General features: G+C 39.8%; 1 protein-coding gene across 2 annotated transcripts; it reads right to left on the bottom strand.

The window, feature by feature from the left end:
• Positions 1-1,238: 1,238 nt before the first annotated feature.
• CCNJ (cyclin J) lies at positions 1,239-18,864 on the bottom strand. 2 transcript variants are annotated; one of them, XM_061162259.1, is made up of 6 exons: positions 18,650-18,864; positions 17,891-18,000; positions 12,693-12,903; positions 5,188-5,487; positions 4,941-5,067; positions 1,239-4,300 (listed from the first exon to the last, which is right to left on the bottom strand). In XM_061162259.1, the coding sequence occupies exons 2-6, from the start codon at positions 17,957-17,959 to the stop codon at positions 3,889-3,891; spliced, it is 1,119 nt and encodes a 372-aa protein (XP_061018242.1). In that variant the 5' UTR covers positions 17,960-18,000; positions 18,650-18,864; the 3' UTR covers positions 1,239-3,888. The 2 variants fall into 2 exon arrangements, with proteins under 2 accessions (XP_061018242.1, XP_061018241.1); XM_061162258.1 differs by having other exon boundaries at positions 4,941-5,100; positions 18,650-18,862.
• Between the last annotated feature and the right edge of the window lie 4,155 nt (positions 18,865-23,019).

Genomic DNA, 23,019 nt, shown 5'->3' with positions numbered 1-23,019 from the left:
GTATGCCATTGCACCTTTATAAATTTACAATGGTGACAGTAGAAAATGTGCACCACCAAGAGTAAACCAAAATGTTCATAATGGGTGATTATGTCTCAATGTAGGTTCATCACTTCTAACAAATATACCATTCTAGTGGGGATGTTGATAATGCGGGAGACTGTGCATGTGTAGGGGCAGGAAGAAATTCTCTATCTTCTCAATTTTGCTGTGAATGCAAAACTGCTCTTAAAAAGTCATAAAAATTTTTAATTAAAAAAGGGGTGGTGGGGTTAGGAATAGGGTAGAAGGTATCCTTCTCATAGGAAGCAGGAGCCTGGTTTTGATGCTTTTAACTATTTTTTTTTCCCCATAATATGAGAGATTTTAAAAACCAAACTGAGTGATCCCTTAACCAAGATAATTTTAAACTGGGTTGTGGACGATAAACCATTCTAATTCTTCAAGTGGCAAGCAAAATGTAAGCTGCTTGAGGCTAGGGAGATAAGTCTATCACTATGGGCTTAATAAGATGAGTTTATTGATGAATATAAACTTATCACATGGGACTCAGAATCACCTCAATGTAAAGCTACCTGCCCTGGTTTGGAATGTTTGTTGCTTTTCTTAAATTCAGCCTTAAAGAACAATGTGTATGTGTATTAACAATGTGAAAAGAACAACAACAAGCAACGTATGTTAACTGTTGCTAAACCGTGCCACTGTGCCAAAATAAGTGACATTACATAGGACAAATTCAAGAAATACTTTTGAGGGATGTAAATTCTTAACCCTGCTAAAAGTTTTACTCTTCAAAGCAAATTTTATCTGTTAAATTGTAAGTTGAATTAAGTAGTAGTGATACTTAACCAAACAGACCATTCTCACTGTCAACCCTGAGCCTTCTCACACCTCTGGCCATTTTACACGTACCTACTTTTGAAATCAGACTTCAAATTTTCTGCAGCTTGCATTATTGTTTTGTAAATTATACACTGCAATTCTAACATACTAACAACTATTTTAAGTTCAAAAGGCCAGAAAGGTAATATCAAATACATTTCTGTGGGCTCTGGTCTCTGCTGCATGGAATACATAATGAACGGACAAATGTTTCCCACCACTATGGTGATATTCTCCATTGGGATAGCTTTTACTTCCTAAGTGTAATTACAATTCCAAGTCTGACTTACATGATGACATGATTTAATGAAGCTGCAAACATCCAAATTTATATTTAAAACAAAACACCAAAACCATTTTAACGAAAACTAGTTTTATTTTAAAATTAAGTGCATAGCACTCATCTAATTCCATTGGTGTGGACTTTAGCACCATACTTGCTATTTGCAATTAATGTCATAACAGATACATTTTGGTTTGCAGTCTATACTTGAGTGGTGTTTATTTAGTGGACTTTGGTAAAGCCCTTTATACATATCATTAATTTCTTCACAGTACACATTTAATGATGGTCCGGTAATCTCAAAAAACAAAAAACCTGCTTTAGACTAATCAATAAATTAAACAAAACAAAACCCACACAACTCCCCCCACCCACAGCCCCCCAAAGCTAGCAGTTGTGAGTTGTATTTATACTGAAACCTAATGTTTTAAAAATAGTACTGGTTTCTCCAACCACCCCATCCCACCCCACCCTGGGTATGCAGCAATAGTAACCAATTATTTATTTTACTCTCCCCCCCCCACCCAAATTAATCCAGTGTTCTTTAGCTTTTTTAAATATAAACTGGGAAAGTGTTACAGGCTTTTTAAAAAGGCATATTCTTCTATAACAAGAATGACATTTAAACCAATCAGTAAAAGCATTTGACAAGACATTTAAATTACCATAGGCACCAGTTGTTGTTTCAAGTTGGGATCTCTATCCCAATATCTTACATTCATAGTATTATTGAGGTAGTTAAAATACTGAAAATTGGACTCCAGGTTGCTAGGTTCTGAATGTGGATGATATATTCTCTTTTGAACCCACTTTCCCCTAAATAATTCAAGTTCTCTTGAGGTAAGGACTACCAAAATCCAATAAGCAGCCTTCTGTAAAGAGAAAAGTGATGATACTTTCAGAAAACAATTTTCATGCTTGAAAAATCTGCCATGAGTGAGTGTTCTTACCTGAGTAGTTTTTCATTTTATCTACCAGACTAATAAATCCATATCATGCCCTATGTATTCTAATGATAAAAGTTACCTTTCATTTAAGGAAAGGATATTCTGTAAGAACTCACACTGACAGAAGCCACCCACCCACATTCATCTACTGGAGCCATCTGGATCAATCCATCGCTGTGATGAGTCCCTTCCCTTCCTAACAAAAGCCATTGGCTTGATTATTGAGACTCCTGCTGCATACCCATAACATCTTTATAATAAGAAGTTTGTCTTCAATGCATATTACGGCAGTCACATACCTGCCATGCAGTTTCCCTTCTAGTCAAGTGCTATCTTAAAAAAAAAAAACAGAAACAAAATGACACACTTTACTAATTTTTCTATCAGAAAGCTTCCCTCCACCAAATCTCTTCTCCCACAGATAAGAGCACTATGTATATAGTTTCAATTATTACAATGGTTTTTCTTTTCTTTTTACTTTTTTCAGTTTATTTCCTCCAAACTCTTTACCCCCCAGTTGCCCTTGCTGTAATGACCTATTGCTGTTGTCACTCATTACCAATATAGTGAAATGTCCCAGGGCAGTTCCGGGGCCAATCCAATGAAAGTCACCTTTGCCTGCTTACACTTGACTAGCTGGATCCAAAGGCTGCTTATAAACCTGTCTTCCATGGAACAAAGTGCTGCTCTATAGCACAACCTGAGAACTACCCTGGCCACATTCCACCTCAAAGCAAACTATGGGACTTCATTCTAGTACTGACATCTTACAGTTACACCTTCCCCTGAAAAAACTTTGATAGAATAATACCAAATCTGAGTATAAATCATTGATTGCACTGAGAAATGCAAAACTTGTATGTGTATCACGAATGATAGGAACCACTTCATTCATTCTAAGCTACCATTATGTTCTCATTTGAAAACACACTCTAGCCGGAGTCTACTAACCTATGTTATTAAGGTAGTCATACTATAACATTCCCAAAGCATGTTGCATTACAGTTAAGTGTTTCCAAGTAGTACAAATTCCCTGAGTTAAATGTGTTTAATTCTAAAGACTTGAGGTTGATCACAGAGGAAAAACAACAAAAATATATGACCATGATTTTAAGAAATCTACTCCAATCTTAATTTTAGTACATAAATCCAGATACCTATATTATCTGTGATAGGGAGTTATTTAGAATATCTAAAAAAAATTTTTTTAACCACACTGACTGGTATGGCAAAGAAATTCATGAGTTGAAACTTAGTCAGAAATTCATTTGCAGATGCAGATCAAAAATATAAATCAAAACTGGAGACTAAAAAAAAGGATCTCTTCAAAAATTAATACTGGAACTTTCCTTCATAAAAAGACTGTTTGGCAAGTCCACAGATAAACATTAATCTCTGACATATAAGCCAACATTAGGCCCAGAGCCCACCACAGGTCAAATCTTGAAACAGCAAATTTGGAGTCTGTCCAAATTTTCTGTTGGGTTGAATATTTTTGAAATATTTGGACCATCACTTGTGGCTTTATAATGTGTCATATAGAAATCTGTTTTAACAGGATTTGACATATACACTGTTAAAGTGTTTGCAGTGTTACCTTAGTCCTCCCAGATATTCACGGTGTGTTGGAGGGGATAGTCAGTCTTCCTGGTGCTGGTATCTGATGAGTTCTGATGAAATTTGGATCCTTTCCTTTTGAAGAGAAGTTTTACAAAAAGCTTGCCCCAGAGCTTCAAGTCACAAACAGTCTGGGTCAGGTCTTACCTTCACATAAAATCACCTTTCAAAGCATTGAGTAATGCAAGGGTAATGTTCATTTATCTGATAACTCCGGTTATAAGAAACATTCAGACAGGGTTTAACTTCTACCGGTATTGCCAGTGACATCCCAACACCAGTCGGCACATGCCCAAGGCCCTGAACACTAGTTTGGAAGCCAGCAGGACATGTTGGTAGTGTGTAAGATGAGGTGTGTGTAGTAGATACAATCTGCTGACAGCTTGGTTGTTCCGATACAGGATGGCGATACTGCAGTGAGGTCTGATGAGTCTGATGGAGATACTGAGGTTGCTGAAAGTGAACTGCCCGAGAGGGCTGGGAGGCTGCCTGGAACACACTTAGTTGTGCTGGCTGAGGTCCTGCCTGTCCTCTCTGTTTGTTTGCTTCTTTCACATCATTATCATGAGCGCTGCAACACAGACATAAAGGAAACTTAATAATGTTACTTGAGAAAAATCTGCAAGAAAGTCACACATCACCCCCAACTCCGTAACAGCTGGTTCCTTAGACTGCCCCACTGCCCAGGTAGCAGTCACTGCAACCATAATTTCAACAAGAGAACTCACTCTTAGCCTTCTGAAAGCTCCTTCCCTTGGTATAACCCTTGAGGACTGGCTGACTGGCTGCTAGTAGCTTTGAGGGCTCTTTTCAGCTTGGGAGCTATGTTCACAATGAGCACTTAAATATGACTGCCACTTTGAATTGTGAGGCCACCAGGATATCACCAAAGATGTGGAAATGGGGACTGGAGCAAGATTTACCTGGATGATCTCACAGCTGTGGACTCACACAAGAGCAGCTCCTTTCCTTATCAGGTACCCAGAATCATACTAGCAATGACAGCCTCTACCTGGATAACAGCCAAAAGAAACTCCCCTTCCACTCAGTACTCCACTGAGTACTGCTCACCAGGGTCTTGTTTATGTCATCAGGAAGCTGTCAGAGCAAGTATTCTAAAAGCTCTTGGCCTCTGAGAACTTGTTGCCAAGGCTCATTTTACACGAAGAATGTTAATAAGAAATTACAAACAAAAGAACAAAGAGGCTTACATCAATAGCCGTTCAATGCACTGCACTAAGAAATCCCAGGAGTAAGCAGTAAGACGATGCAGTCTTGTAGGCCACGTTGGAGAAAGACGAAGTATAATCCTTGAAGAAGCCACACATGCTGCAGCTACTAAAGAAGGTGCATAATTTAGAAAGGCATAATCTGTGGAGACATCAAAAATGAACCTAAGCAACAAAATACACAAGTCACAAGCTCACAAGTCACTTACTGGCATCTACAACAACTCACCTTGCAAAGATACTTCCAGGAAGTAATCTGCATACTTGGCCATGTAAAGTCTAGTTTTTTCCAAGCACATCATTGGCCAGCCATCATGAAGATCTGTTTCATGTACTGCTTCGGAGAGATAATACTCAATGAAATGGGCAGCTGTTGGAAGGCAGAGGTTCCACTGAAAGGTTTCTAATAATAATAGTTCCATATGTAGCAAATTTTGTTTTGTTAACACTAAATTCATATTAGTCATACAACCCAGGCTGTTGAGCTGCTCCAGCTTAGGCACACTATCTTCTTTTTCTTCAAATTTACCTTATATGCAAAAGGAAATAAAAGCAAGAGAAAGAAAATGTTAGGCCGAATGATCAAAGTTAAGTCTAGTACCTTAAATGGGATCTGCTATCTTAGTGCAAAGATTTAGATCCAAAGACATTCCCCCTACTCTGGGTAGATACAACTGTGCCAGAACTCTATGGTTCTCAAATCTTCATGTTTTCTCTCCCAGTGCCAACGCTCCACACTCTTTAACCCTGCACCGCCCCCCCCCCCCCCCAAAAATAAAAAGGAATGTGTAACCATTTTGATCTATGTCCTATTGTGTAATGAAAACAGTCCTATGTGCCACTGAAAAAATAACTTTCATCTCAACAGCTGAATCTTTTCAGGAAATTTCTTTATGAGGGCAGGTGATAGTTGGTAAAAAAAAACATAAAAAACAAAAAACTATTTTAGGACAAAGTTTAAAGTATTTAATGTCATAAAATTATCTGAAATAAAAATAGCTAAGCTTCAAGAGTTTCATCTCAGCATATTTTCAGCAAAATCTCAGAGAGATATAAATAAAGGAAAAAAAAAAAACCAGGTGACCATCTAACACAAACATTCTCATTCTACTAACCCCCCTATTCCTCCTCTTCTTAATTAAACCAAAAATCTAGCCAAGTCTGTTATTTAAAAAAGGGGAGGATACTTTATACCACTTTTATATCCCCTTACTCAAGGCAGAATAGGCATAAATATTGAACCTGGTTATCTGAAGGCATTAACTTCTTTTCATGAAACTGACCCACATGTACAGCTGAGTAATAAAATGCCCCCTCTAGCCCTGAATAATTTTTCTACTAAAAAATTATTTTTTCTTGCACTCTAATTTCCCTCAAATATTTAACTAGATATAAATCATTCACTTTAGGTATCTCTAAAAGTCATGGCTGGAGAAAGTTCGGAAAGTGCAAGTATCAAGTACTATTATGATTCTTCAAATGCAGCAATAGAACCAAAAGAATTATCTTCAAGTTTCTTTGGGTCTTTGTTCTATGACTGTCCAAAGAAGAAAGGAAATTAAAACTAAAGTCTTCCACCTCCTAACCTTATGTTCCTTTTTATATTAAGGTATAAAATTGTCATATTATACTGCAATTATTATAATTTCTCACAATAGTTTTTATACTTGTTCATAATTATAGTTATTAGAATGTTACATATTACTATACAAAATTTTTATTTTACTATTTTGATATCTATATCAATATATTTGGTTACTTTGGAAATCTTACAATTTTACTTTATCCATTTAAAAACATTTTGGGGGGAAGAACAGAAAGACTGCCAAACCAGAAGAAATCAAACCAGTTTCCCTGTGATGTTTCTCTTTCAGAACCATACATTGAAGTTCTGACAATAAGTGGTAGTGGCCAGAACCACTCAGCCCAGATGCTCAGTATACTGGAGTTAGAGAGGTCCGTTCAAGTTGGCCAGCCTTAGGGGCTGGGAAAAAACACTGCTAACTACCCTGGTCTTTCGTTAGGGAGGGGGAACTAGAGTAGAAGGTTTGTCTCCTATGCCAGGAACTCTAAGCTCATGACTTTAAGAGTCTAGGTGCAAAGAGTTAAAATTTCACTCCCACTCCAGAAATTTTGAACTTTGTTAGATTTAAACCACTCTTAATATTGCTGCAAGTAAGAGTTAATCCAAAAAACTTACATAATTCAGACTTTTCAATAATCTAGATAATGCTTCCCAGTTTAAATCACATAAAGATGAATTTCACAAGTTTTGCCAATGGCATTTATTAGCAGAGCTAAAAGCACTAAAGTGGTCTTAATGACAGTCATCCAGTATGATCACTGCATAAATATAGGAGAGGAACCCACTGTTCTCTGTATAACAGAGTGGAATTCTTCAGAAGGAGAATGACTTAGGAATTTAGTTCAATCTCTCTGGATGAATCATTAAGGCTTTCAAAGTACTCTATTTGTGTAGCAGCAGCAATACTGGCATTGAACTTCAAAGGAATACTGTAAAAGTTAATGAGTTTAAAGCTCCTTTGAAGAAATTAATATACCACAATTCACTGTTTAATTCAAGGATCAAGAAAATGTTTCATATTATCTCCTTGAACCTTTCAACACAGAAAACAAAATTGTATATGACCAATTTCACAGTTCAAGAAACCAAGTTAGCAAGGTTGGCCAATTCATTTAAGGTCAATTAAGTTGAGTCAAACCAAAAATGGAAGATTTATGCTTGAATTCCCAAATCTGCTTCCAGACCAAAGCTAAATGGGGACTCCTAGAATAGACAGGCTTCTATACTATTAAGGATCCATGGGTTTTCTATATTTATAAAGTACTTGGCTATTACAAGTATGAAGGTCTTTGCATCTTGATTTGCAAAGTTAAAAATAACCTGCATACTGCATAAATAACCATACTTGATATTTAAATTGAGATTTAATTTTGGGGGGAAACTTTTCATTATATATAGTAATATACTCAGATACATGGATGTTAAAGGATTTCAGAATGTGTGACAATGTCGTGAGTACTTACATTCATATACAGTTTTTATCGTGCTGAATGCTATGTGCATGACTATTTTAAATCTACTTATCCGTAATACCACATACAGATCACAAAGATCAGTTTCTTCAAGTGAAAGGAAATACCAGAAACCATGTGATTATATTGATAAAGGTCCCAAACAGGAAATAAGGGCACAGGAAATTCACATCTGCTTCCCAGAAAATAAAGAATCAGGGGCCCCAGAAACAAAACATCAGGTTGTCTTTCCTTTATAGGAAATGCTCAGATCTGCCATGGAAACCAGCACATATTCAAAGTCAGGAGGGAATGGCAGGTATGTGGTAGTAGGGCATAGATCAGATAGATGTCACTGTGATCTCTGCCAACCCACATTTTGTCTTTTATTACTAAGGAGAAAAAAGTCACCCTTAATATTTACTAGGAATTCTCACAAATTTATAAGACTACCAGTCTAATAAGGAAAAAATGGATAAGGAACCAGAAGATAGAATTCATAGAGGGGGAAAAAAAAAGGTTCTATTCTCACTAAAAATTGATATATAAATAGAATCATCTATGACATACAGTTTTCCACCTATCAAATAGTAAAAAGCCTTGTCAACCCAGTACTGGTTAGCAAGAAGAAACAAGCACTTGTCACAAATTTTTGCTATTAAAAGCCTATAATCTCACTTTTGACTTCATCTTGACTTTAAGATCTTTTCTTAGTTACACAAAACCTTGAACAGGCTTCCTGGTGGCTCAGTCAGTAAAGAAACTGCCTGCAATGCAGGAGACATGGGTTTGATCCCTGCGTTGGAAGATCCCCGAGAGAAGGGCATGGCAACCCACTCCAGTATTCTTTCCTGGAGAACCCCCAGGGACAGAGAAGCCTGGCGGGCTGCAGTCCATGGGGTCACAAAGAGCCGGACATGACTGAGCGACTAAGCACACACAATACCTTGAGCAGATTATCAAAAGCCTCATGTTTAAGACCACTCCTGTGCCCTCTACAAGTTCAATACTGATCAAAGAAGCCAAGGGAGCCAGGGTATTATATGTCAAGAAGTTAAGAGTTTGAGAATTTCCCAGGATAAATCAGTCTTGTCTGGAATGAGTCAAAATCTCTGGGGCTAGGGAGCCAGACTAAAGATTATGGAACACTTATGGAGGAATTAATTATTACAATGCTAACCTTTATGTTTCAATTTCATATGTGTTTTTAAACATACTAGCCCACTTGATCCTTACAACAAGTTTGTAAGGTTAAGTGTCTTTATTTTCATTTTATAAGAAGTAACCTAAGACTCAAGGGTTGTTGAAATTCATATTGCTGACAAGAGATTCAGTTCTATATCCATATAGAGTTCCCATAATCCCTGCTGCAAAAATACTACATGCCACTCTCCAGTTTGTAGGTCCTTTCTTCCTGCCTCTAATAGTGTACATCCAAGCAGCTGGATATGCATTAGTACCTGAAACTTACAAGCTGTGCTCCATTTTTAACCAAACTACCAAAGCCTTCCAACCTCTTTAATAACTAAAATACAGCTGTCGCTGAGTCCTGTCAGCTATAAGTTGTTCTTCACTTTTATACAACAGGCTGCCCATCCCAAAGAAGGGAGCACCTGGGGGAGGAGGACATTCAGAGTTTAATCATTCTGAGACAAGAGAAGCATCATTTGAATCGTTTATGATAACTAACTGGAGACTTGACTCTGGAATTCAAATATAAGAAGATAGAGTGTAAGAATGTAAGAAACAGTAGAAAGAACTCCACAAATTTAAAACATACATCAGATATTAAAAATAGACTACTGGTTTATAAGCATCCTAAGCATTTCTGTTGGAGTAAAGTTAGACTTCACTAACCGGAAGGAGAAGAGATTTCAGTGGGCTACCAAGGGCCAGCCTCTGACTCCTGACCCCATTGAAGAGCTGACAGCTTGAACTCAGTTTGACCAGTGCCTACCTGGGAGGAGCTGAGACCCTAAGGGGCACCTATCTCACACTTTCCCACTCTCCAGTGGAAGAAGAACAATGTAAAAGCAGTTCTCTCTCAGAGACAATAGGGTGGGGTCAGTAAAACAAAGGGAGGAGGTATCTGACTCTTTTAATAATAGGTAGTAAACAATTCTCATCTGACCTCAGTAAACACAAATCCTAGAGCCTAGTTCCTAGAAAATGAGCCAAAAGTAACTATATACTACCACAGATTAAATCAAATAATCTTCAATAAAATAAACTGATCACGACCTTAAACTGACAGTTACAGAAAATTTAGAAAGAAAAACTGAAAATGCCATTCCAATCAACCTAAGATACTGCATAAATAGAAGATCCTTTCCCCAAATTGTGGAAACTGCTGAAACCTGGCACCAAGCTCTGCATGGTGGCCAGAGTTGTTATTAGATTATTCAGCTAGAGACCTTGGTGAACTCTGATGGTAATAGGTAGTTTATAAATATCTAGTTTATAATCCCCAAATCATTTTGTAAGTTACTAGTAAATTTTAGTCACAAATATAAGTCAGTCTATGAACTGACTATCCATCATTCATAATTTCACAGTCCATAGGCACAGACCAGGTAGGGCTTGGTAGTGATTGAAGGACAGTGATGGCCACACCAGGCAAAAAGTTTTTCATTACTGATCCCAAGATTTTAAAATAACCTAACCTGCATGTTTGATTTCCTGTGTCTCTCTACTATAACCAATCCTATAATAAACTAATATTGTACAGGATATCAGAAAGCCATTCTGTGTGGATTCTCACACATTTTTGATATGCCAAGTATGGGTATTTCCAACCCTATGCAAACTACTAAATCATCATAGTGATGAAACACAGAACTGTACATATGATTGCTTATGAGGATAAAACCTTAATTAAAGGTCAAATTAAAGGTTAATTAAAAATGTACAAACATGACCTCTGGCTTCTTGGATGGTGGCGATAGGAGCAGGTGATACGTCTAGATCTTGGAGGCAACAGATTAAAGGAGAAAGATAGATACTCAGGAAGTATACCATTCTGGTAAGAATTTGACTCAAGTTACATGGGGACAGAGTTGAAAGAAAAGTCTAGTAAGATGGCTGGGTCCAGATGAACGGTTCTGAATGTTACATTAAGGAGTTTCTACGTTAACCCACAGGCAGTGGAAAGTCATCACTGGGCTGTGTTTATGTATATTCAACCTGATCCACAAAAGATTTGAAATAGTTTACAAAAAGACATTCCAGGAGATAAAATAGGGAGCTGAAGTCATCAGAGGAAAAATAAGGACAGGAAAGGAAAAGCAGAAAAGACTAGTATCATAAATGATACCACACAGGCCTGCATTTGGTTTTAGGGTTATTTGCAGTCAAATGCAAAGGTGTTTTAGAAAGAATTCTGGTGGTAGGGTAGGGAAGGAATGTTTCTTAGATAGCAGTCACTGCTGTTGCTGCTGCTGCTGCTAAGTCGCTTCAGTCGTGTCCGACTCTGTGCGACCCCATTGATGGCAGCCCACCAGGCTCCCCTGTCCCTGGGATTCTCCAGGCAAGAACATTGGAGTGGGTTGGCATTTCCTTCTCCAATGCATGAAAGGAAAAGTGAAAATGAAGTCGCTCAGTTGTGTCTGACTCTTAGTGACCCCATGGACTGCAGCCCACCAGGTTCCTCCATCCATGGGATTTTCCAGGCGAGAGTACTGGAGTGGGTTGCCAGTGATAGCAGTCACATTGGATCCTAAACCCTCAAGTAGGGGTTAGAGGTGAAGGCAGTCAGTATTTCTACATGTCACTTTAAGTGGGACTTAAATTTCCATCGTAATAACATGAATAATTAAAAACAAAAAACACTACATAATGGATTCAACTTCAAAAACAAATACCATCTTTTCACAATACTAAGAGAAGAAAAATTTCACTTTCAATGCCTTTACTCACCCTCTTTCTCTTCAGTCAAGACACTAACAAACAATGAAATATGTCACAGGAAGATGTTAAGAGAAAGAGGCACCAAAAGGCCCATTAACAGATTCTACCTTACAGCTTACTATGCAGTTTTGCCTACTTTAAAAGCAAGTGTTTTCACATGTGTAGCTGTTGCATGTGAACCTTCAGTTCATTAATCCAAATCACCACTTAGTCAGTAGAAGGTATTCTAACAACACAAGAGTATGATACCTATCAGAGTTTTTCAACCTAAGCTCCACTGACATTTGGGGCTAGAAAATTCTTTGTTCTGTGGGCTGTCCTGTGCATTGCAGATGTTTAGCTTTCTCCCCAGTTGTCATGACAACCAAAACTATCTCCGCATATTGCCAGATATCCGCCAGTGGGACACAACTGCTCCTGGTTGAGAATCACTGGTTTAAGGCAATGGTTCCCAACTGGGAAGATACATGAGAATCACCTTTGAAATTTTTAAGACATTAAAAAATATCCAGGTCCCATGATGTAGATTCTCAGTCAGTAGATTTGCAATGACCTAGACATCTGTATCAGAATCTTCAGGATGTGGGGCTCAGGTACACATGTTTTTGAAAGATTTCAGAGCCACTTTTTAATATGTCTGGTTAAGAACTACTATGCCAATAAGCACTTTCAACATAAATTTTCCAATACTAGTAAATTGGAATGAAAGGAATTTGGTGGTACTTCACTGAGTTCTACGTAAATTTATTTAATTATAAACTTTCCAGTCGTGTAGATCGTACTCATACTTACTTGCTAGAAGCAGACAGGAAAGTGCAACTAAATGCAGCTGCTGGATAGAGATGTCATAACGATCCATAAACAGGTCCAGCAAATAGACAGCAAGATGTCGGGCAGAAGGGCAGAGAGTGAAACGATTGCTCACAATGGCAATCAAGTCAGCAAAATATCTTCTGAGACTTAGTTGAGGGGATTGGCCTTTGTAGGAAGGCAACTTCAGCTCCTAAATCAAGAAGAACATTTAGTCTAATATGGACTGTAGAAGAATTATCCCCCCAATGCAAAGATGACACTTTCCCCCCAATATACTAGTGTTACCATAGCCTAAAACACTTTTCTTGAGTAAAACACAAAAATGAAAAAGCTGAGTAGAAGGATAATGAATGGTATTTAAAATTTAGAACTAAACTTTTCTCCTTATTCTTAATCACATCTGACATTACCAGTTATAGGTATTTCTTACATTATGGAATAGATGTATTTTAGCAAGATTTTTAATAATGGAATCCTGTTTTCCCTACCACGTGTTTTCAGAAAAGCATCATTACCAAAATACTAACCAAACCATACATACACACCCCCTAAAGATGCTCAAAGCTTTTAGTTAGAATCTAATGGATAAATGGACATGCTTCTAGTATAATGCATACTGTGTTATACTTGTAGGGATGTCGAAGACCCACTAGTATCTTCTAATATGGTTTCTCATTTTTTAAAAATAAGAAAATTCCTATACTATTAGAGAATTTCCAGAAAGATGGAAGGGTTCTAAATTCATTTTATAAGCTCAGCACAATGCCACAGTAAACCTAACAGGTATTACAATGGAAGGAAGTAACATGGATACGATCCTAAAAGCCCAGGCAAAAAAAAAGTAAGACTTCATCCAAAAAAAAACTTTTATGCATCAAAGGACACTTTCGTCAGAGTGAAAAAGCAACCCACAGAATGGGAGAAAATATTTGCAAATCATATATCTGGTAGTGTTAATATCCGATCATAAAGAACTCTTATACACACAACTCAACAAAATCCAAAACACCTCGAGTGAAAAATGAGCAAAGGCAAATGACTAAACATTTTCCAAAGAAGATATACAAATGGCCAATAAGCACATATAATGATGCTCAAAATCACTAATGATCAGGAAAATGCAAATCAAAACCATTATGAGATACCATTTCATACCAATTAGGATTGCTACTGTAAAAAAAATCCCCCCAAAAGAAAATGGAGAAAACAGAAGCTAACAAGTATTGACAAAGATGTAGAGTAATTGGAACCCTTGTGTAGTGGTAGGAATATAAAGTTGTGTAGCCGCTGTGAACAACAGTATTGCAATTTCCCCAAAAAATTAATGTAGAATTACCATGATCCATCAATTTCACCTTTAGATATATATCCAAAAGAAGTTAAAGTGGGGACTCAAAGAGATATTTGTACAACCATGTTCAGAGCAGCATTATCCACAAGAGCCAAAAAGTGGAAACAAACAACTTCAGTGTTCATCAACAGATGAACTGATAAACAAAATGTAGTATATACATACAATGGAATACCATTCAGTCTTAAAAAGAAATGAAATTCTGATATATGCTGCAACATGGATGATTAAATCATCTGGAGATGATTTAAAATATACAAGAGGATGTGTGTAGGATATATGTGATATATGCAAACACTACTCCACTTTACATAAGGGACTTGAGCATCCTCAGATTTCAGTATTTACAGGGATCCTGGAACCAATTCCCATGGATACTGAGGGATGACTATATAGTTTTTTCAATTATCATTTTTTTATATTTCATTAATTTTCGCTTATGTTATCAAGAGTGGATCCAGAAACTCGTGTATTACTGGTCAGGTTGACAACTCACATAACCTTCTGAAGGGCAATTAGATAATATACAGTTTTGAAAATACAGACTGCAGATACCCTTTAACTTAGCAACACCAGGTCTAGGAATTTATCCTACATATAAGGAGGGCCTTTACAGCACTGTTTTTAGCAGCAAAATGGTGGAATAAAAAAGCTTAATGTCAAAAACCTGGATGGATCTCCAGAGAATTATTCTGAGTGGGTAAAATGAAACCCCCAAAATCATGTAGTACATAATTCCACTTATGTAACATTCCTGAAATGACAAAGTTATAAAAATAAAGAACAGATGAGTAGTTGCCAGAGGTTAAGGGAGAATGATGATGGGAGGAAACAGGCTGTGCCTATAAAAGGATAAGATGAAACATCCTTGTGGTGATAAATGTACAGAAAATGTATAGATCTTGACTGTATCAATGTCAATACTATCCTAGTTGTGATAATTGGACCACAGTTTTGCCAGATGCGTAGGGGAACATAGCTGGAAGACACTGGTGGACTTTGTTAACTTGGCTAAAAGAAGACAAAACAAAAGCAAGAACTCTGAGGGCCACCACTAGGAGATTTTTAACAGTGTATCCAATACATTCTCTTTATATTATTGCAAATGGTAAAGGACATGGGCTTATCATATGGCTGTCAGATTTAGTTCTTTGTCCATGCAATGCAGTTATACACACGAGAAAATGACCTACGCTTCTTTCAGCTTATGAGTTTTTTCTAATATCTAGTCCTGATTCCCTAGAATTGAACACTCTTCTTCCTGTCTGCTTCTCAGGGTCCCATAGGACCAAAGCATAGAAGGATCTAAATATGTCATCTCCATCTCCAATCGCAGGTCCTTGTTAGCTCACCACCCCAAGTGCCATCCTGTTCCCAGAATGGGTTAACTGTCCAGCCAGGATGAAAATCAAAGCATAGAAGGAATACTCACAACTCTGTGGGATATTTTCTTGATGTTTCTCACAAAGTTAGCATCGTTTCTATCTGTCATAAAGGCTCCTAAAAATACTTCCCCAAGCATCCTAAGACACTAGTATACATAGCAAAACAATGAGAAGAGAAGACACAGGCTATTAGAGGACAGCTGCTTTGTTGAGGAAAAAGTGATTTTATTTAATGGAAAAAGTACAGCTGCCATTTGGGGTTGAAGAGGATTTTCATTTGCTGTAATTTTTACTCTTCCCTAGTAGATTCAATGCTGGTCACACCAATTATTCCTCCACAAACCCTGGGTCTAAACAGAACACATTCCACTGTGCCTAAATAGCAACTGCACAACGGCAACTGAAGACCTAAATTCAAATGAAATTAGACTACTTAAAGGCAAGGATCATGTCTATCTCATTCACTATGACCATTTTAATGCCTGACAGCACCTTGTACACTGTAGGCATGCAAATATGTTGAATAAATAAGCATATAACCACCCAACTAAATCACCTAATTAACAGCCTGAAATTGACATGTATTCTCTGTGAGAAAAGTTCATTTTAACTTTCCTTGACTTTAGTGTACTACAAACAGTGGTCTCTCCAGTTCCACAGGTTCAAGTTTTACTGATTCTTTATAAAGTGTGGCCATTGTGTCAAATAACAAGAATGTGGCTTACACAATGCTTAAAGATAAAATAAAGACAACCTACAGTCGCAGGCGGCAGGTGGCCCAACACAACTTTCAGTGGCATTCTTTCAGGCCCTGTTCTAGCTCATCCTCTGATAGTTTGTACATAAATTTAGTACAGGTTGTGTCTTATTCCTTGCATCCTCCTCAGAGTCCAAAAAACAAAACCATTCAACAAATGTGCTGGAAAAAAAATGCACTTCCAACTTCAGCTAATAAAATTAATTCAGATAATCACTCAGGACTAAAATTACACAAAAAATATAAGAATCAAAAACCATGGAAATCACCATGAAAAATCTTAAGTTTCACGTCACTAAAAAACATATGTATCATTAAACATTAGATATTAATTTCACCACATACCAGAGGAATAAAGAACTGACACTTAGAAAATATGACCATTTAAAACTGAAAGATAATATCTAAAGAAAAAACAACAACAACAAAAAAATCAAAAGTATTTGAACAATTTTCAAGGTGGAAAACCTGCAACTCTCTTAACATTCCAGAGAACCATTCCATACTTGAGACTTTTCTATGGTACAATTAGGGAGCTGAGGTGTATTTAGTGAGTCTAAGAGACTGAATGTCAGAACTAACAACCAGCATTTAGAAGTCTCAAACTTTAGAAAAGGGTACAATTGTAATAGTTTAAGTCAGAATTAGGTTTTCTAATCTATTTAACCTGTTTTTCTTTAAAAAAAAAAAAAAATCAAGATACAAGTTCATTATCATCCCAGGACCTCTCAACTCCAACAGTCAGCAGCCTTTTTAGTAAAGAGTCAGCTGTTTTGCTTCTTTCCAATTTTCTATACATAATAATGGTTCTTTCTATCCACAGTGAAATTAAGTCAAGTTAGAGTTAATTTTGGATCTGGACTCTCTTATGGTTATAAAAGACTCAGAGGTGACATGTTAAACAGATGTGACAGCTACAATAAACAAATTTTGCATTGTGCCAGAAAGGTGTATTTTTCCCTGAATATCTTTTAAATAGACTAGATCTACTCCTCCTGTTTGATATTAGCTGAAAGAGCAGCTAACTCCTATCTTAAGGTCTTCTGAACAGCCCCCAAGTGTTGGGGTTTCAAGGTAAGAAAATAACAAAATTATCACTTTCTTAGTGCTTACTATCTGCCAATCACTGTTCTGAGCACATCTGAAGTATTACCTCATTTTAATCTTCACATTCGTTTCACAGAGCACGTTCTATTATTAATCATTTTACAGATAAGGAAATTGGGAGTCAGAAAATTAAGTAACTTGTCCAAAGTTTCACAGCAAGTTAGTGGAAAGGCTGGGGGATTTATTTTTGTACAAATGTGACATAACAGACAGCTGCATGGAACAGCAGCTATAGAAGAAAGGAGGTTGCTCTGCCCAATAAAAAGCCAGCACACACATCTTTTAAAATACAATATCAAATCCATGTTCCACCTGAGAACAAGAATATCTGATTTTCCCTTCACATCTTCCTCTCTCAACTACCACGCCCCACCCACCTTCTCATTCAAGTTTCAGGTTCTTCTGATACACCCCAGGGAAGAAGCCAAGGTTAATTAACCTCGAGCAAATAAGCAAACTCGCCTTTTCTGATTTGGAAACTAGTGGTTAAAGACCCTGACCGGGCTTTCCAGGGAGCCGAGATTCATACTAACTGGCACTGAGGCACCGAACTGAAAGGTCAGGGTATAGCGGTTACCTTGTACCGAAGAGCTTGATGGATGTCGGCAGCCAGCTGTCCCCGCCACCACTGCGCCTCCAGCTCCATGGGACCCAGCGGCGTGCCTGGCCAGACGAGGCAACTTCAGTCTGCAAGACACACCCCAGACGCGGTCACTGCCAGCTCCCTCCATGAGCCCCTCCGCGCCCCCCGCCCGAGGGGTGTGACCTCAGGCCACCCAGGGTGACTGTTCATCTTCACCTGACTCGTCCGAAAACCAGTACCGACCAAACCAACTCTCTGACGCCTCAGGGAAGGCCCAAGCTACCCGGTCAGGAGGAGCCAGCTTGCTTGATGAACTGCCGGACCGGGTGCCAGGCAAGAGGGGACCAACTGGGGCCCGAGTTCCCTAGGCGTGAACCCGGGCGCGTACTCGGAAAAGCTAGACCGGAGGCTCGGCTTCGGGACTCCCCGCACCGCGGGTTCGAATTCTCCGACCCCGAGAAGCTCAGACTTGACAGCACTCACAGACCCCGTGAGGTAAAAACCTCCCGCCGAGAAGCCCGAAGACGAACGCCAGCCCGGCTCCGGGTGCCCGCTGGAGATGATCGGGCGCGCGCTCCTCCATAGCCTCCCCGCGCCCCGGCCGGGCCCAGCGCGCACCCAGCCTCCGCCTCCTCATCCGGAGGAGCGCACGGGATCGCGCGGCCCCAGAAAGGCGAACAAAGGCCGGGCCGGGGGGCTCTAGTGCCCCGCCACCAACCCAGGCCTGCCGGTTCCCACGACGGCCTCCCTTACCCGGAACCGCGGCCCTCACAGGCCCAGCCCCGCCGACATGCGGGGGACGCCGGCCCCGCTCATGCTGCGGACAGTCGGCAGCAAAGCGCCGGCCTCAGCTCCGACTCAGCGCCAGGGCGCTCGCGCCGCCCATTGTTAAAGGACCGGCAGGCGGCTCAGCGTACAAAGCCAGCGCGGGGGCACATGCGGCCCCGCCGCTGCCAATCTCGTCTCGCGATACAGCCGGGTCACCCGGAGTCGTCCAATCGGCGGCCGGGCCGGGCCCAGGTGCAGCGCCCGGCAGTGACTTGGGGGCCCCAGCCGGACCGGGCAGCATCTCCGGCCGATCCCGCGGTTCGCTTTACCGGAGAGCACCAACACCACCTACCGCGAAGCCGGCCTGCGCTGCGGGCAAAGGTCGGAAGAGCGCGCCGGGGAAATTATAATACGGATCATCCATCCGTTGGCCAATCCGCTCATGCTTCTCACCTGCTGAGAACCTCCGCTTGCTCCCCAGGCGGAGGAGGAGTTCTGATGCCTCAGTTTGGCGTTTAAAACCCTTTCGGCAAGGATTGATTCGGCCTCATCTCACATTACAACAGACCCATACCTCTGAGGGGGTTGCTCAGTAGGTTTATCAGTCCCTCCATCTGTGCTTTACCCGTTTCCGAAACCCCTAAAATGCTTTCTCTGCGAAATTCTGCCTCTTAAATTCCACATCAAAACTTATTCCTTCTAGAAACCCAAGTAATCTCTTCCCCCGCCTTATTTCCTTTGCATTAGAAATTCCCAAAGCTTTAAATGAAAGGAGTTAAGATTGGTGGCTCAGTCCGTAAAGAATCTGCCTGCAATGCGGGAGACCTGAGTTGGGAAGATCCCATGGAGGAGGGCATGGCCACCCACTCCAGTATCCTTGCCTGGAGAATCGCCATGGACACAAGAGCCTGGCAGGCTGCAGTCCATGGGGTCGCAAAGAGTCAGACACGAATGAGCGACTCAGCCCAAGATTACCTGTAATAACCTGGCTTGTGGAGTCTGTAGTGGATGTAATTAACCATCTGTGGTGGTAAACCAGGAAAACAACAAAACTATGAAAACACTCCGACATCAGATAAAACGATATAAGCCCTGAAACGTGATTAGAAAAAAATCTAGTCAATTGTGCTTTAATCTGTTTAGTGAAATATCAGACCAGAAGTAGATGGCCAGCCCAGGACAGTGATCCTCACTTCTGAACATGTTCAACAACCTCTTTAAATATTAAAAAGTAGATCATTGAACCTTAATTCTTTTACTTAGAATCCTTTGCCCCAGAAGATGCATGATGATCTACAATTAAGTGATGAATGTATGAGTTTTAGATACAATAACATCTTCAGATACTTAAAAAACAGCTACAAATAGGTACAATATCTAAGCCATGTGACACAGGCTACAGGAACCAATGGCAAGACAAGGAAAACTCAGGCAGAAGTTGGGAGAGCCCAGTCTAGCCCAGCATCATCCAAGGAGAGGCTCTGCTTGGCCCATCTTAGTTCCCTAGAGAGTAGATGGCCACATCAGGCTGAAAGCTCCATGCCGTTTATGATGGCACTTAAATAGTACCTACCTCCTCAGGCTCCAATTCATGTGCACTAAGCAACTTTATGACAATAATTTGGCTTCCCAATGACTTAAATGTCCAGAGCCTATTTAAGAACTCTTTCAGAAAAATGGGTCACAGACTGTAATCATCAGTTTAATAAGTAGGCTGTCTCTCATGGTTTCTCCTTTGAAGATGTTATTCATTGGGAGATATTTGTTCAGAAAATATTCTGTTGGATTTCTGGATATGATGAAAGGACAGGTATGTATATTGATTTAGTGTTTGTGGGGGGGGGGGGGGGGAGGATATATAACCTGCCCAATGTGTTCCTAAAATCCTAAATCCAGGTTTATTATATTTCTTCATTAATTCATTTAGAGCAAGCCAGACACAATTTAGGTATTTGCTTAATTCCTAAATAAAAGTCTGCTCTCTGTATAGAATATTTAGAGTTTATATTCCAATAGGGAGCGAATAAATGAACAGCAACAACAAAGTCATATAGTGATAAGTGCTGTGAAGATAAATTAACATAAAAAGAGACTAGGAAATGACAGTGGGTGGGCATTGTTTTATGACAAGTAGGGTATGCAAAGTCCTGAGGGAAGTTAGGGAGCATGCACATTTCTAGAGGCTCTGTTCTGGGGAGGGGAAACAGTAAATGCCAAGGCTGTAAGAAGAAAGTGTGTTTGGAGGGCAGGGGATACCTGGAATGAAGAGGACATAAATCTCAAAAGCAGTGATCAGTAAGGGTGTAAGAGGATGGAAGTTAAAATGGAAAAACATGAAAATCTAAAACCGAGAGGATATAGGGATACCTATAGCTGATTCACTTCACTGTTAGCAGAAACTAACACAACATTGTAAAGCACCTATATTTATATGTATTTATTTAAACAATTCACTCATCATTCAAATGAATGCATGCAAAAGGTAATATATTCAAACAGTATAAGACTGTATTCAGTGACTATCAGATCTCCCTCTCTCCCTTAATCCCAGTTCTTCCTCAGTCAGTTCAGTCAGTTCAGTTGCTCAGTCGTGTCCGACTCTTTGCGACCCCATGAATCGCAGCACGCCAGGCCTCCCTATCCATCACAAACTCCTGGAGTTTACTCAGACTCATGTCCATTGAGTCGGTGATGCCATCCAGCCATCTCATCCTCTGTCATCCCCTTCTCCTCCTGCCCCGAATCCCTCCCAGCATCAGGGTCTTTTCAAATGAGTCAACGCTTCGCATGAGGTGGCCAGAGTACTGGAGTTTCAGCTTCGGCATCAGTCCTTCCAACGAACACCCAGGACTGATCTCCTTTAGGATGGACTGGTTGGATCTCCTTGCAGTCCAAGGGACTCCCAAGAGTCTTCTCCAACACCACAGTTCAAAAGCATCAATTCTTTGGCGCTCAGCTTTCTTCACAGTCCAACTCTCAAGGCAACATTATTACTATTTGCTTTTGTTTCTTTCCAGGGATATCCAGGTATATTTATAACCATGCATGTATGTAAATCCTGATTACATAATCCAAATTGGATCCAAATTGGAAAAGGAGTACATCAAGGCTGTATGTTGTCACCTTGCTTATTTAACTTATATGCAGAGTACACCATGCAAAATGTGGGACTGAATGAAGCACAAACTGAAATCAAGATAGTCGGGAGAAATATCAATAACCTCAGACATGCAGATGACACCACCCTTATGGCAGAAAGTGAAAAGGAACCAAAAAGCCTCTCGGTGAAAGAGAGTGAAAAAGCTGGCTAAAACTCAACATTCAGAAAATGAAGATCATGGCATCCAGTCCCATCACTTCATGGCAGATAGAGGGGAAAACAGTGGAAAGTGACAGACTTTATTTTGGGGGGGGGGGGGGGCTCCAAAATCACTGCAGATGGCGACTGTAGCCATGAAATTAAAAGATGCTTGCTCCTTGGAAGAAAAACTATGACCAACCTAGACAGCATATTAAAAAGCAGAGACATTACTTTGCCAACAAAGGTCCGTCCAGTCAAAGCTATGGTTTTTCCAGTAGTCATGTATGGATGTGAGAGTTGGACTATAAAGAAAGCTGAGGGCCAAAGAATTGATGCTTTCAAACTCTGGTATTGGAGAAGACTCTTGAGAATCCCTTGGACAGCAAGGAGATCAAACCAGTCAATCCTAAAGGAAATCAGTCCTGAATATTCATTGGAAGGACTGATGTTGAAGCTGAAACTCCCAAACTTTGGCCACCTGATGTGAAGAACTGACTCATTTGAAAAGACCCTGATGCTGGGAAAGATTGAAGTCGGGAGGAGAAGGGGCCAATAGAAGATGAGATTGTTGCATGGTACCACCGACTCAATGGACATGAGTTTGAGCAAGCTCTGGGAGTTGGTGATGGACAGGGAAACCTGGTGTGCTGCAGTCCATGGGTTTGCAAAGAGTCAGACACAACTGAATGACTTTATTGAACTGGTGCACATAATCTCCTTGCTCCATTTTGTCACAAATTGGAACACTCTACACTCTGTTGTGTACCTAGTTTTTGTCATTCAACATGTTCTGGTGAACCTTCCATAACGGAACATTCAGAATTCCTTTCAATGACTACATCATATTCCACAGGATACAAAGTCAGAAGGCCTGGGCTTTGGTTCTTGGCTGTTGATTTGTCACTTCTTACTGGAGTGGCCTTAAGGCAGGGCAGTTCCTTCCTCCTCTATAAAGTGAACTGAGTGATGATGGAGATTGCTTCTGACTTTACCATTTTAGTTTCTTTGCTGTTGCCATACACGTTTTGCAGTTCAGTTCAGTTCAGTCGAGTCG

This window comes from Dama dama, chromosome 15 (genome assembly GCF_033118175.1).
Source record: "Dama dama isolate Ldn47 chromosome 15, ASM3311817v1, whole genome shotgun sequence".
NCBI lineage: Eukaryota > Metazoa > Chordata > Mammalia > Artiodactyla > Cervidae > Dama > Dama dama.
The sequence above is the reverse complement of the archived record's forward strand: the minus strand, read 5'-3'. Positions and strand labels throughout refer to the sequence as shown.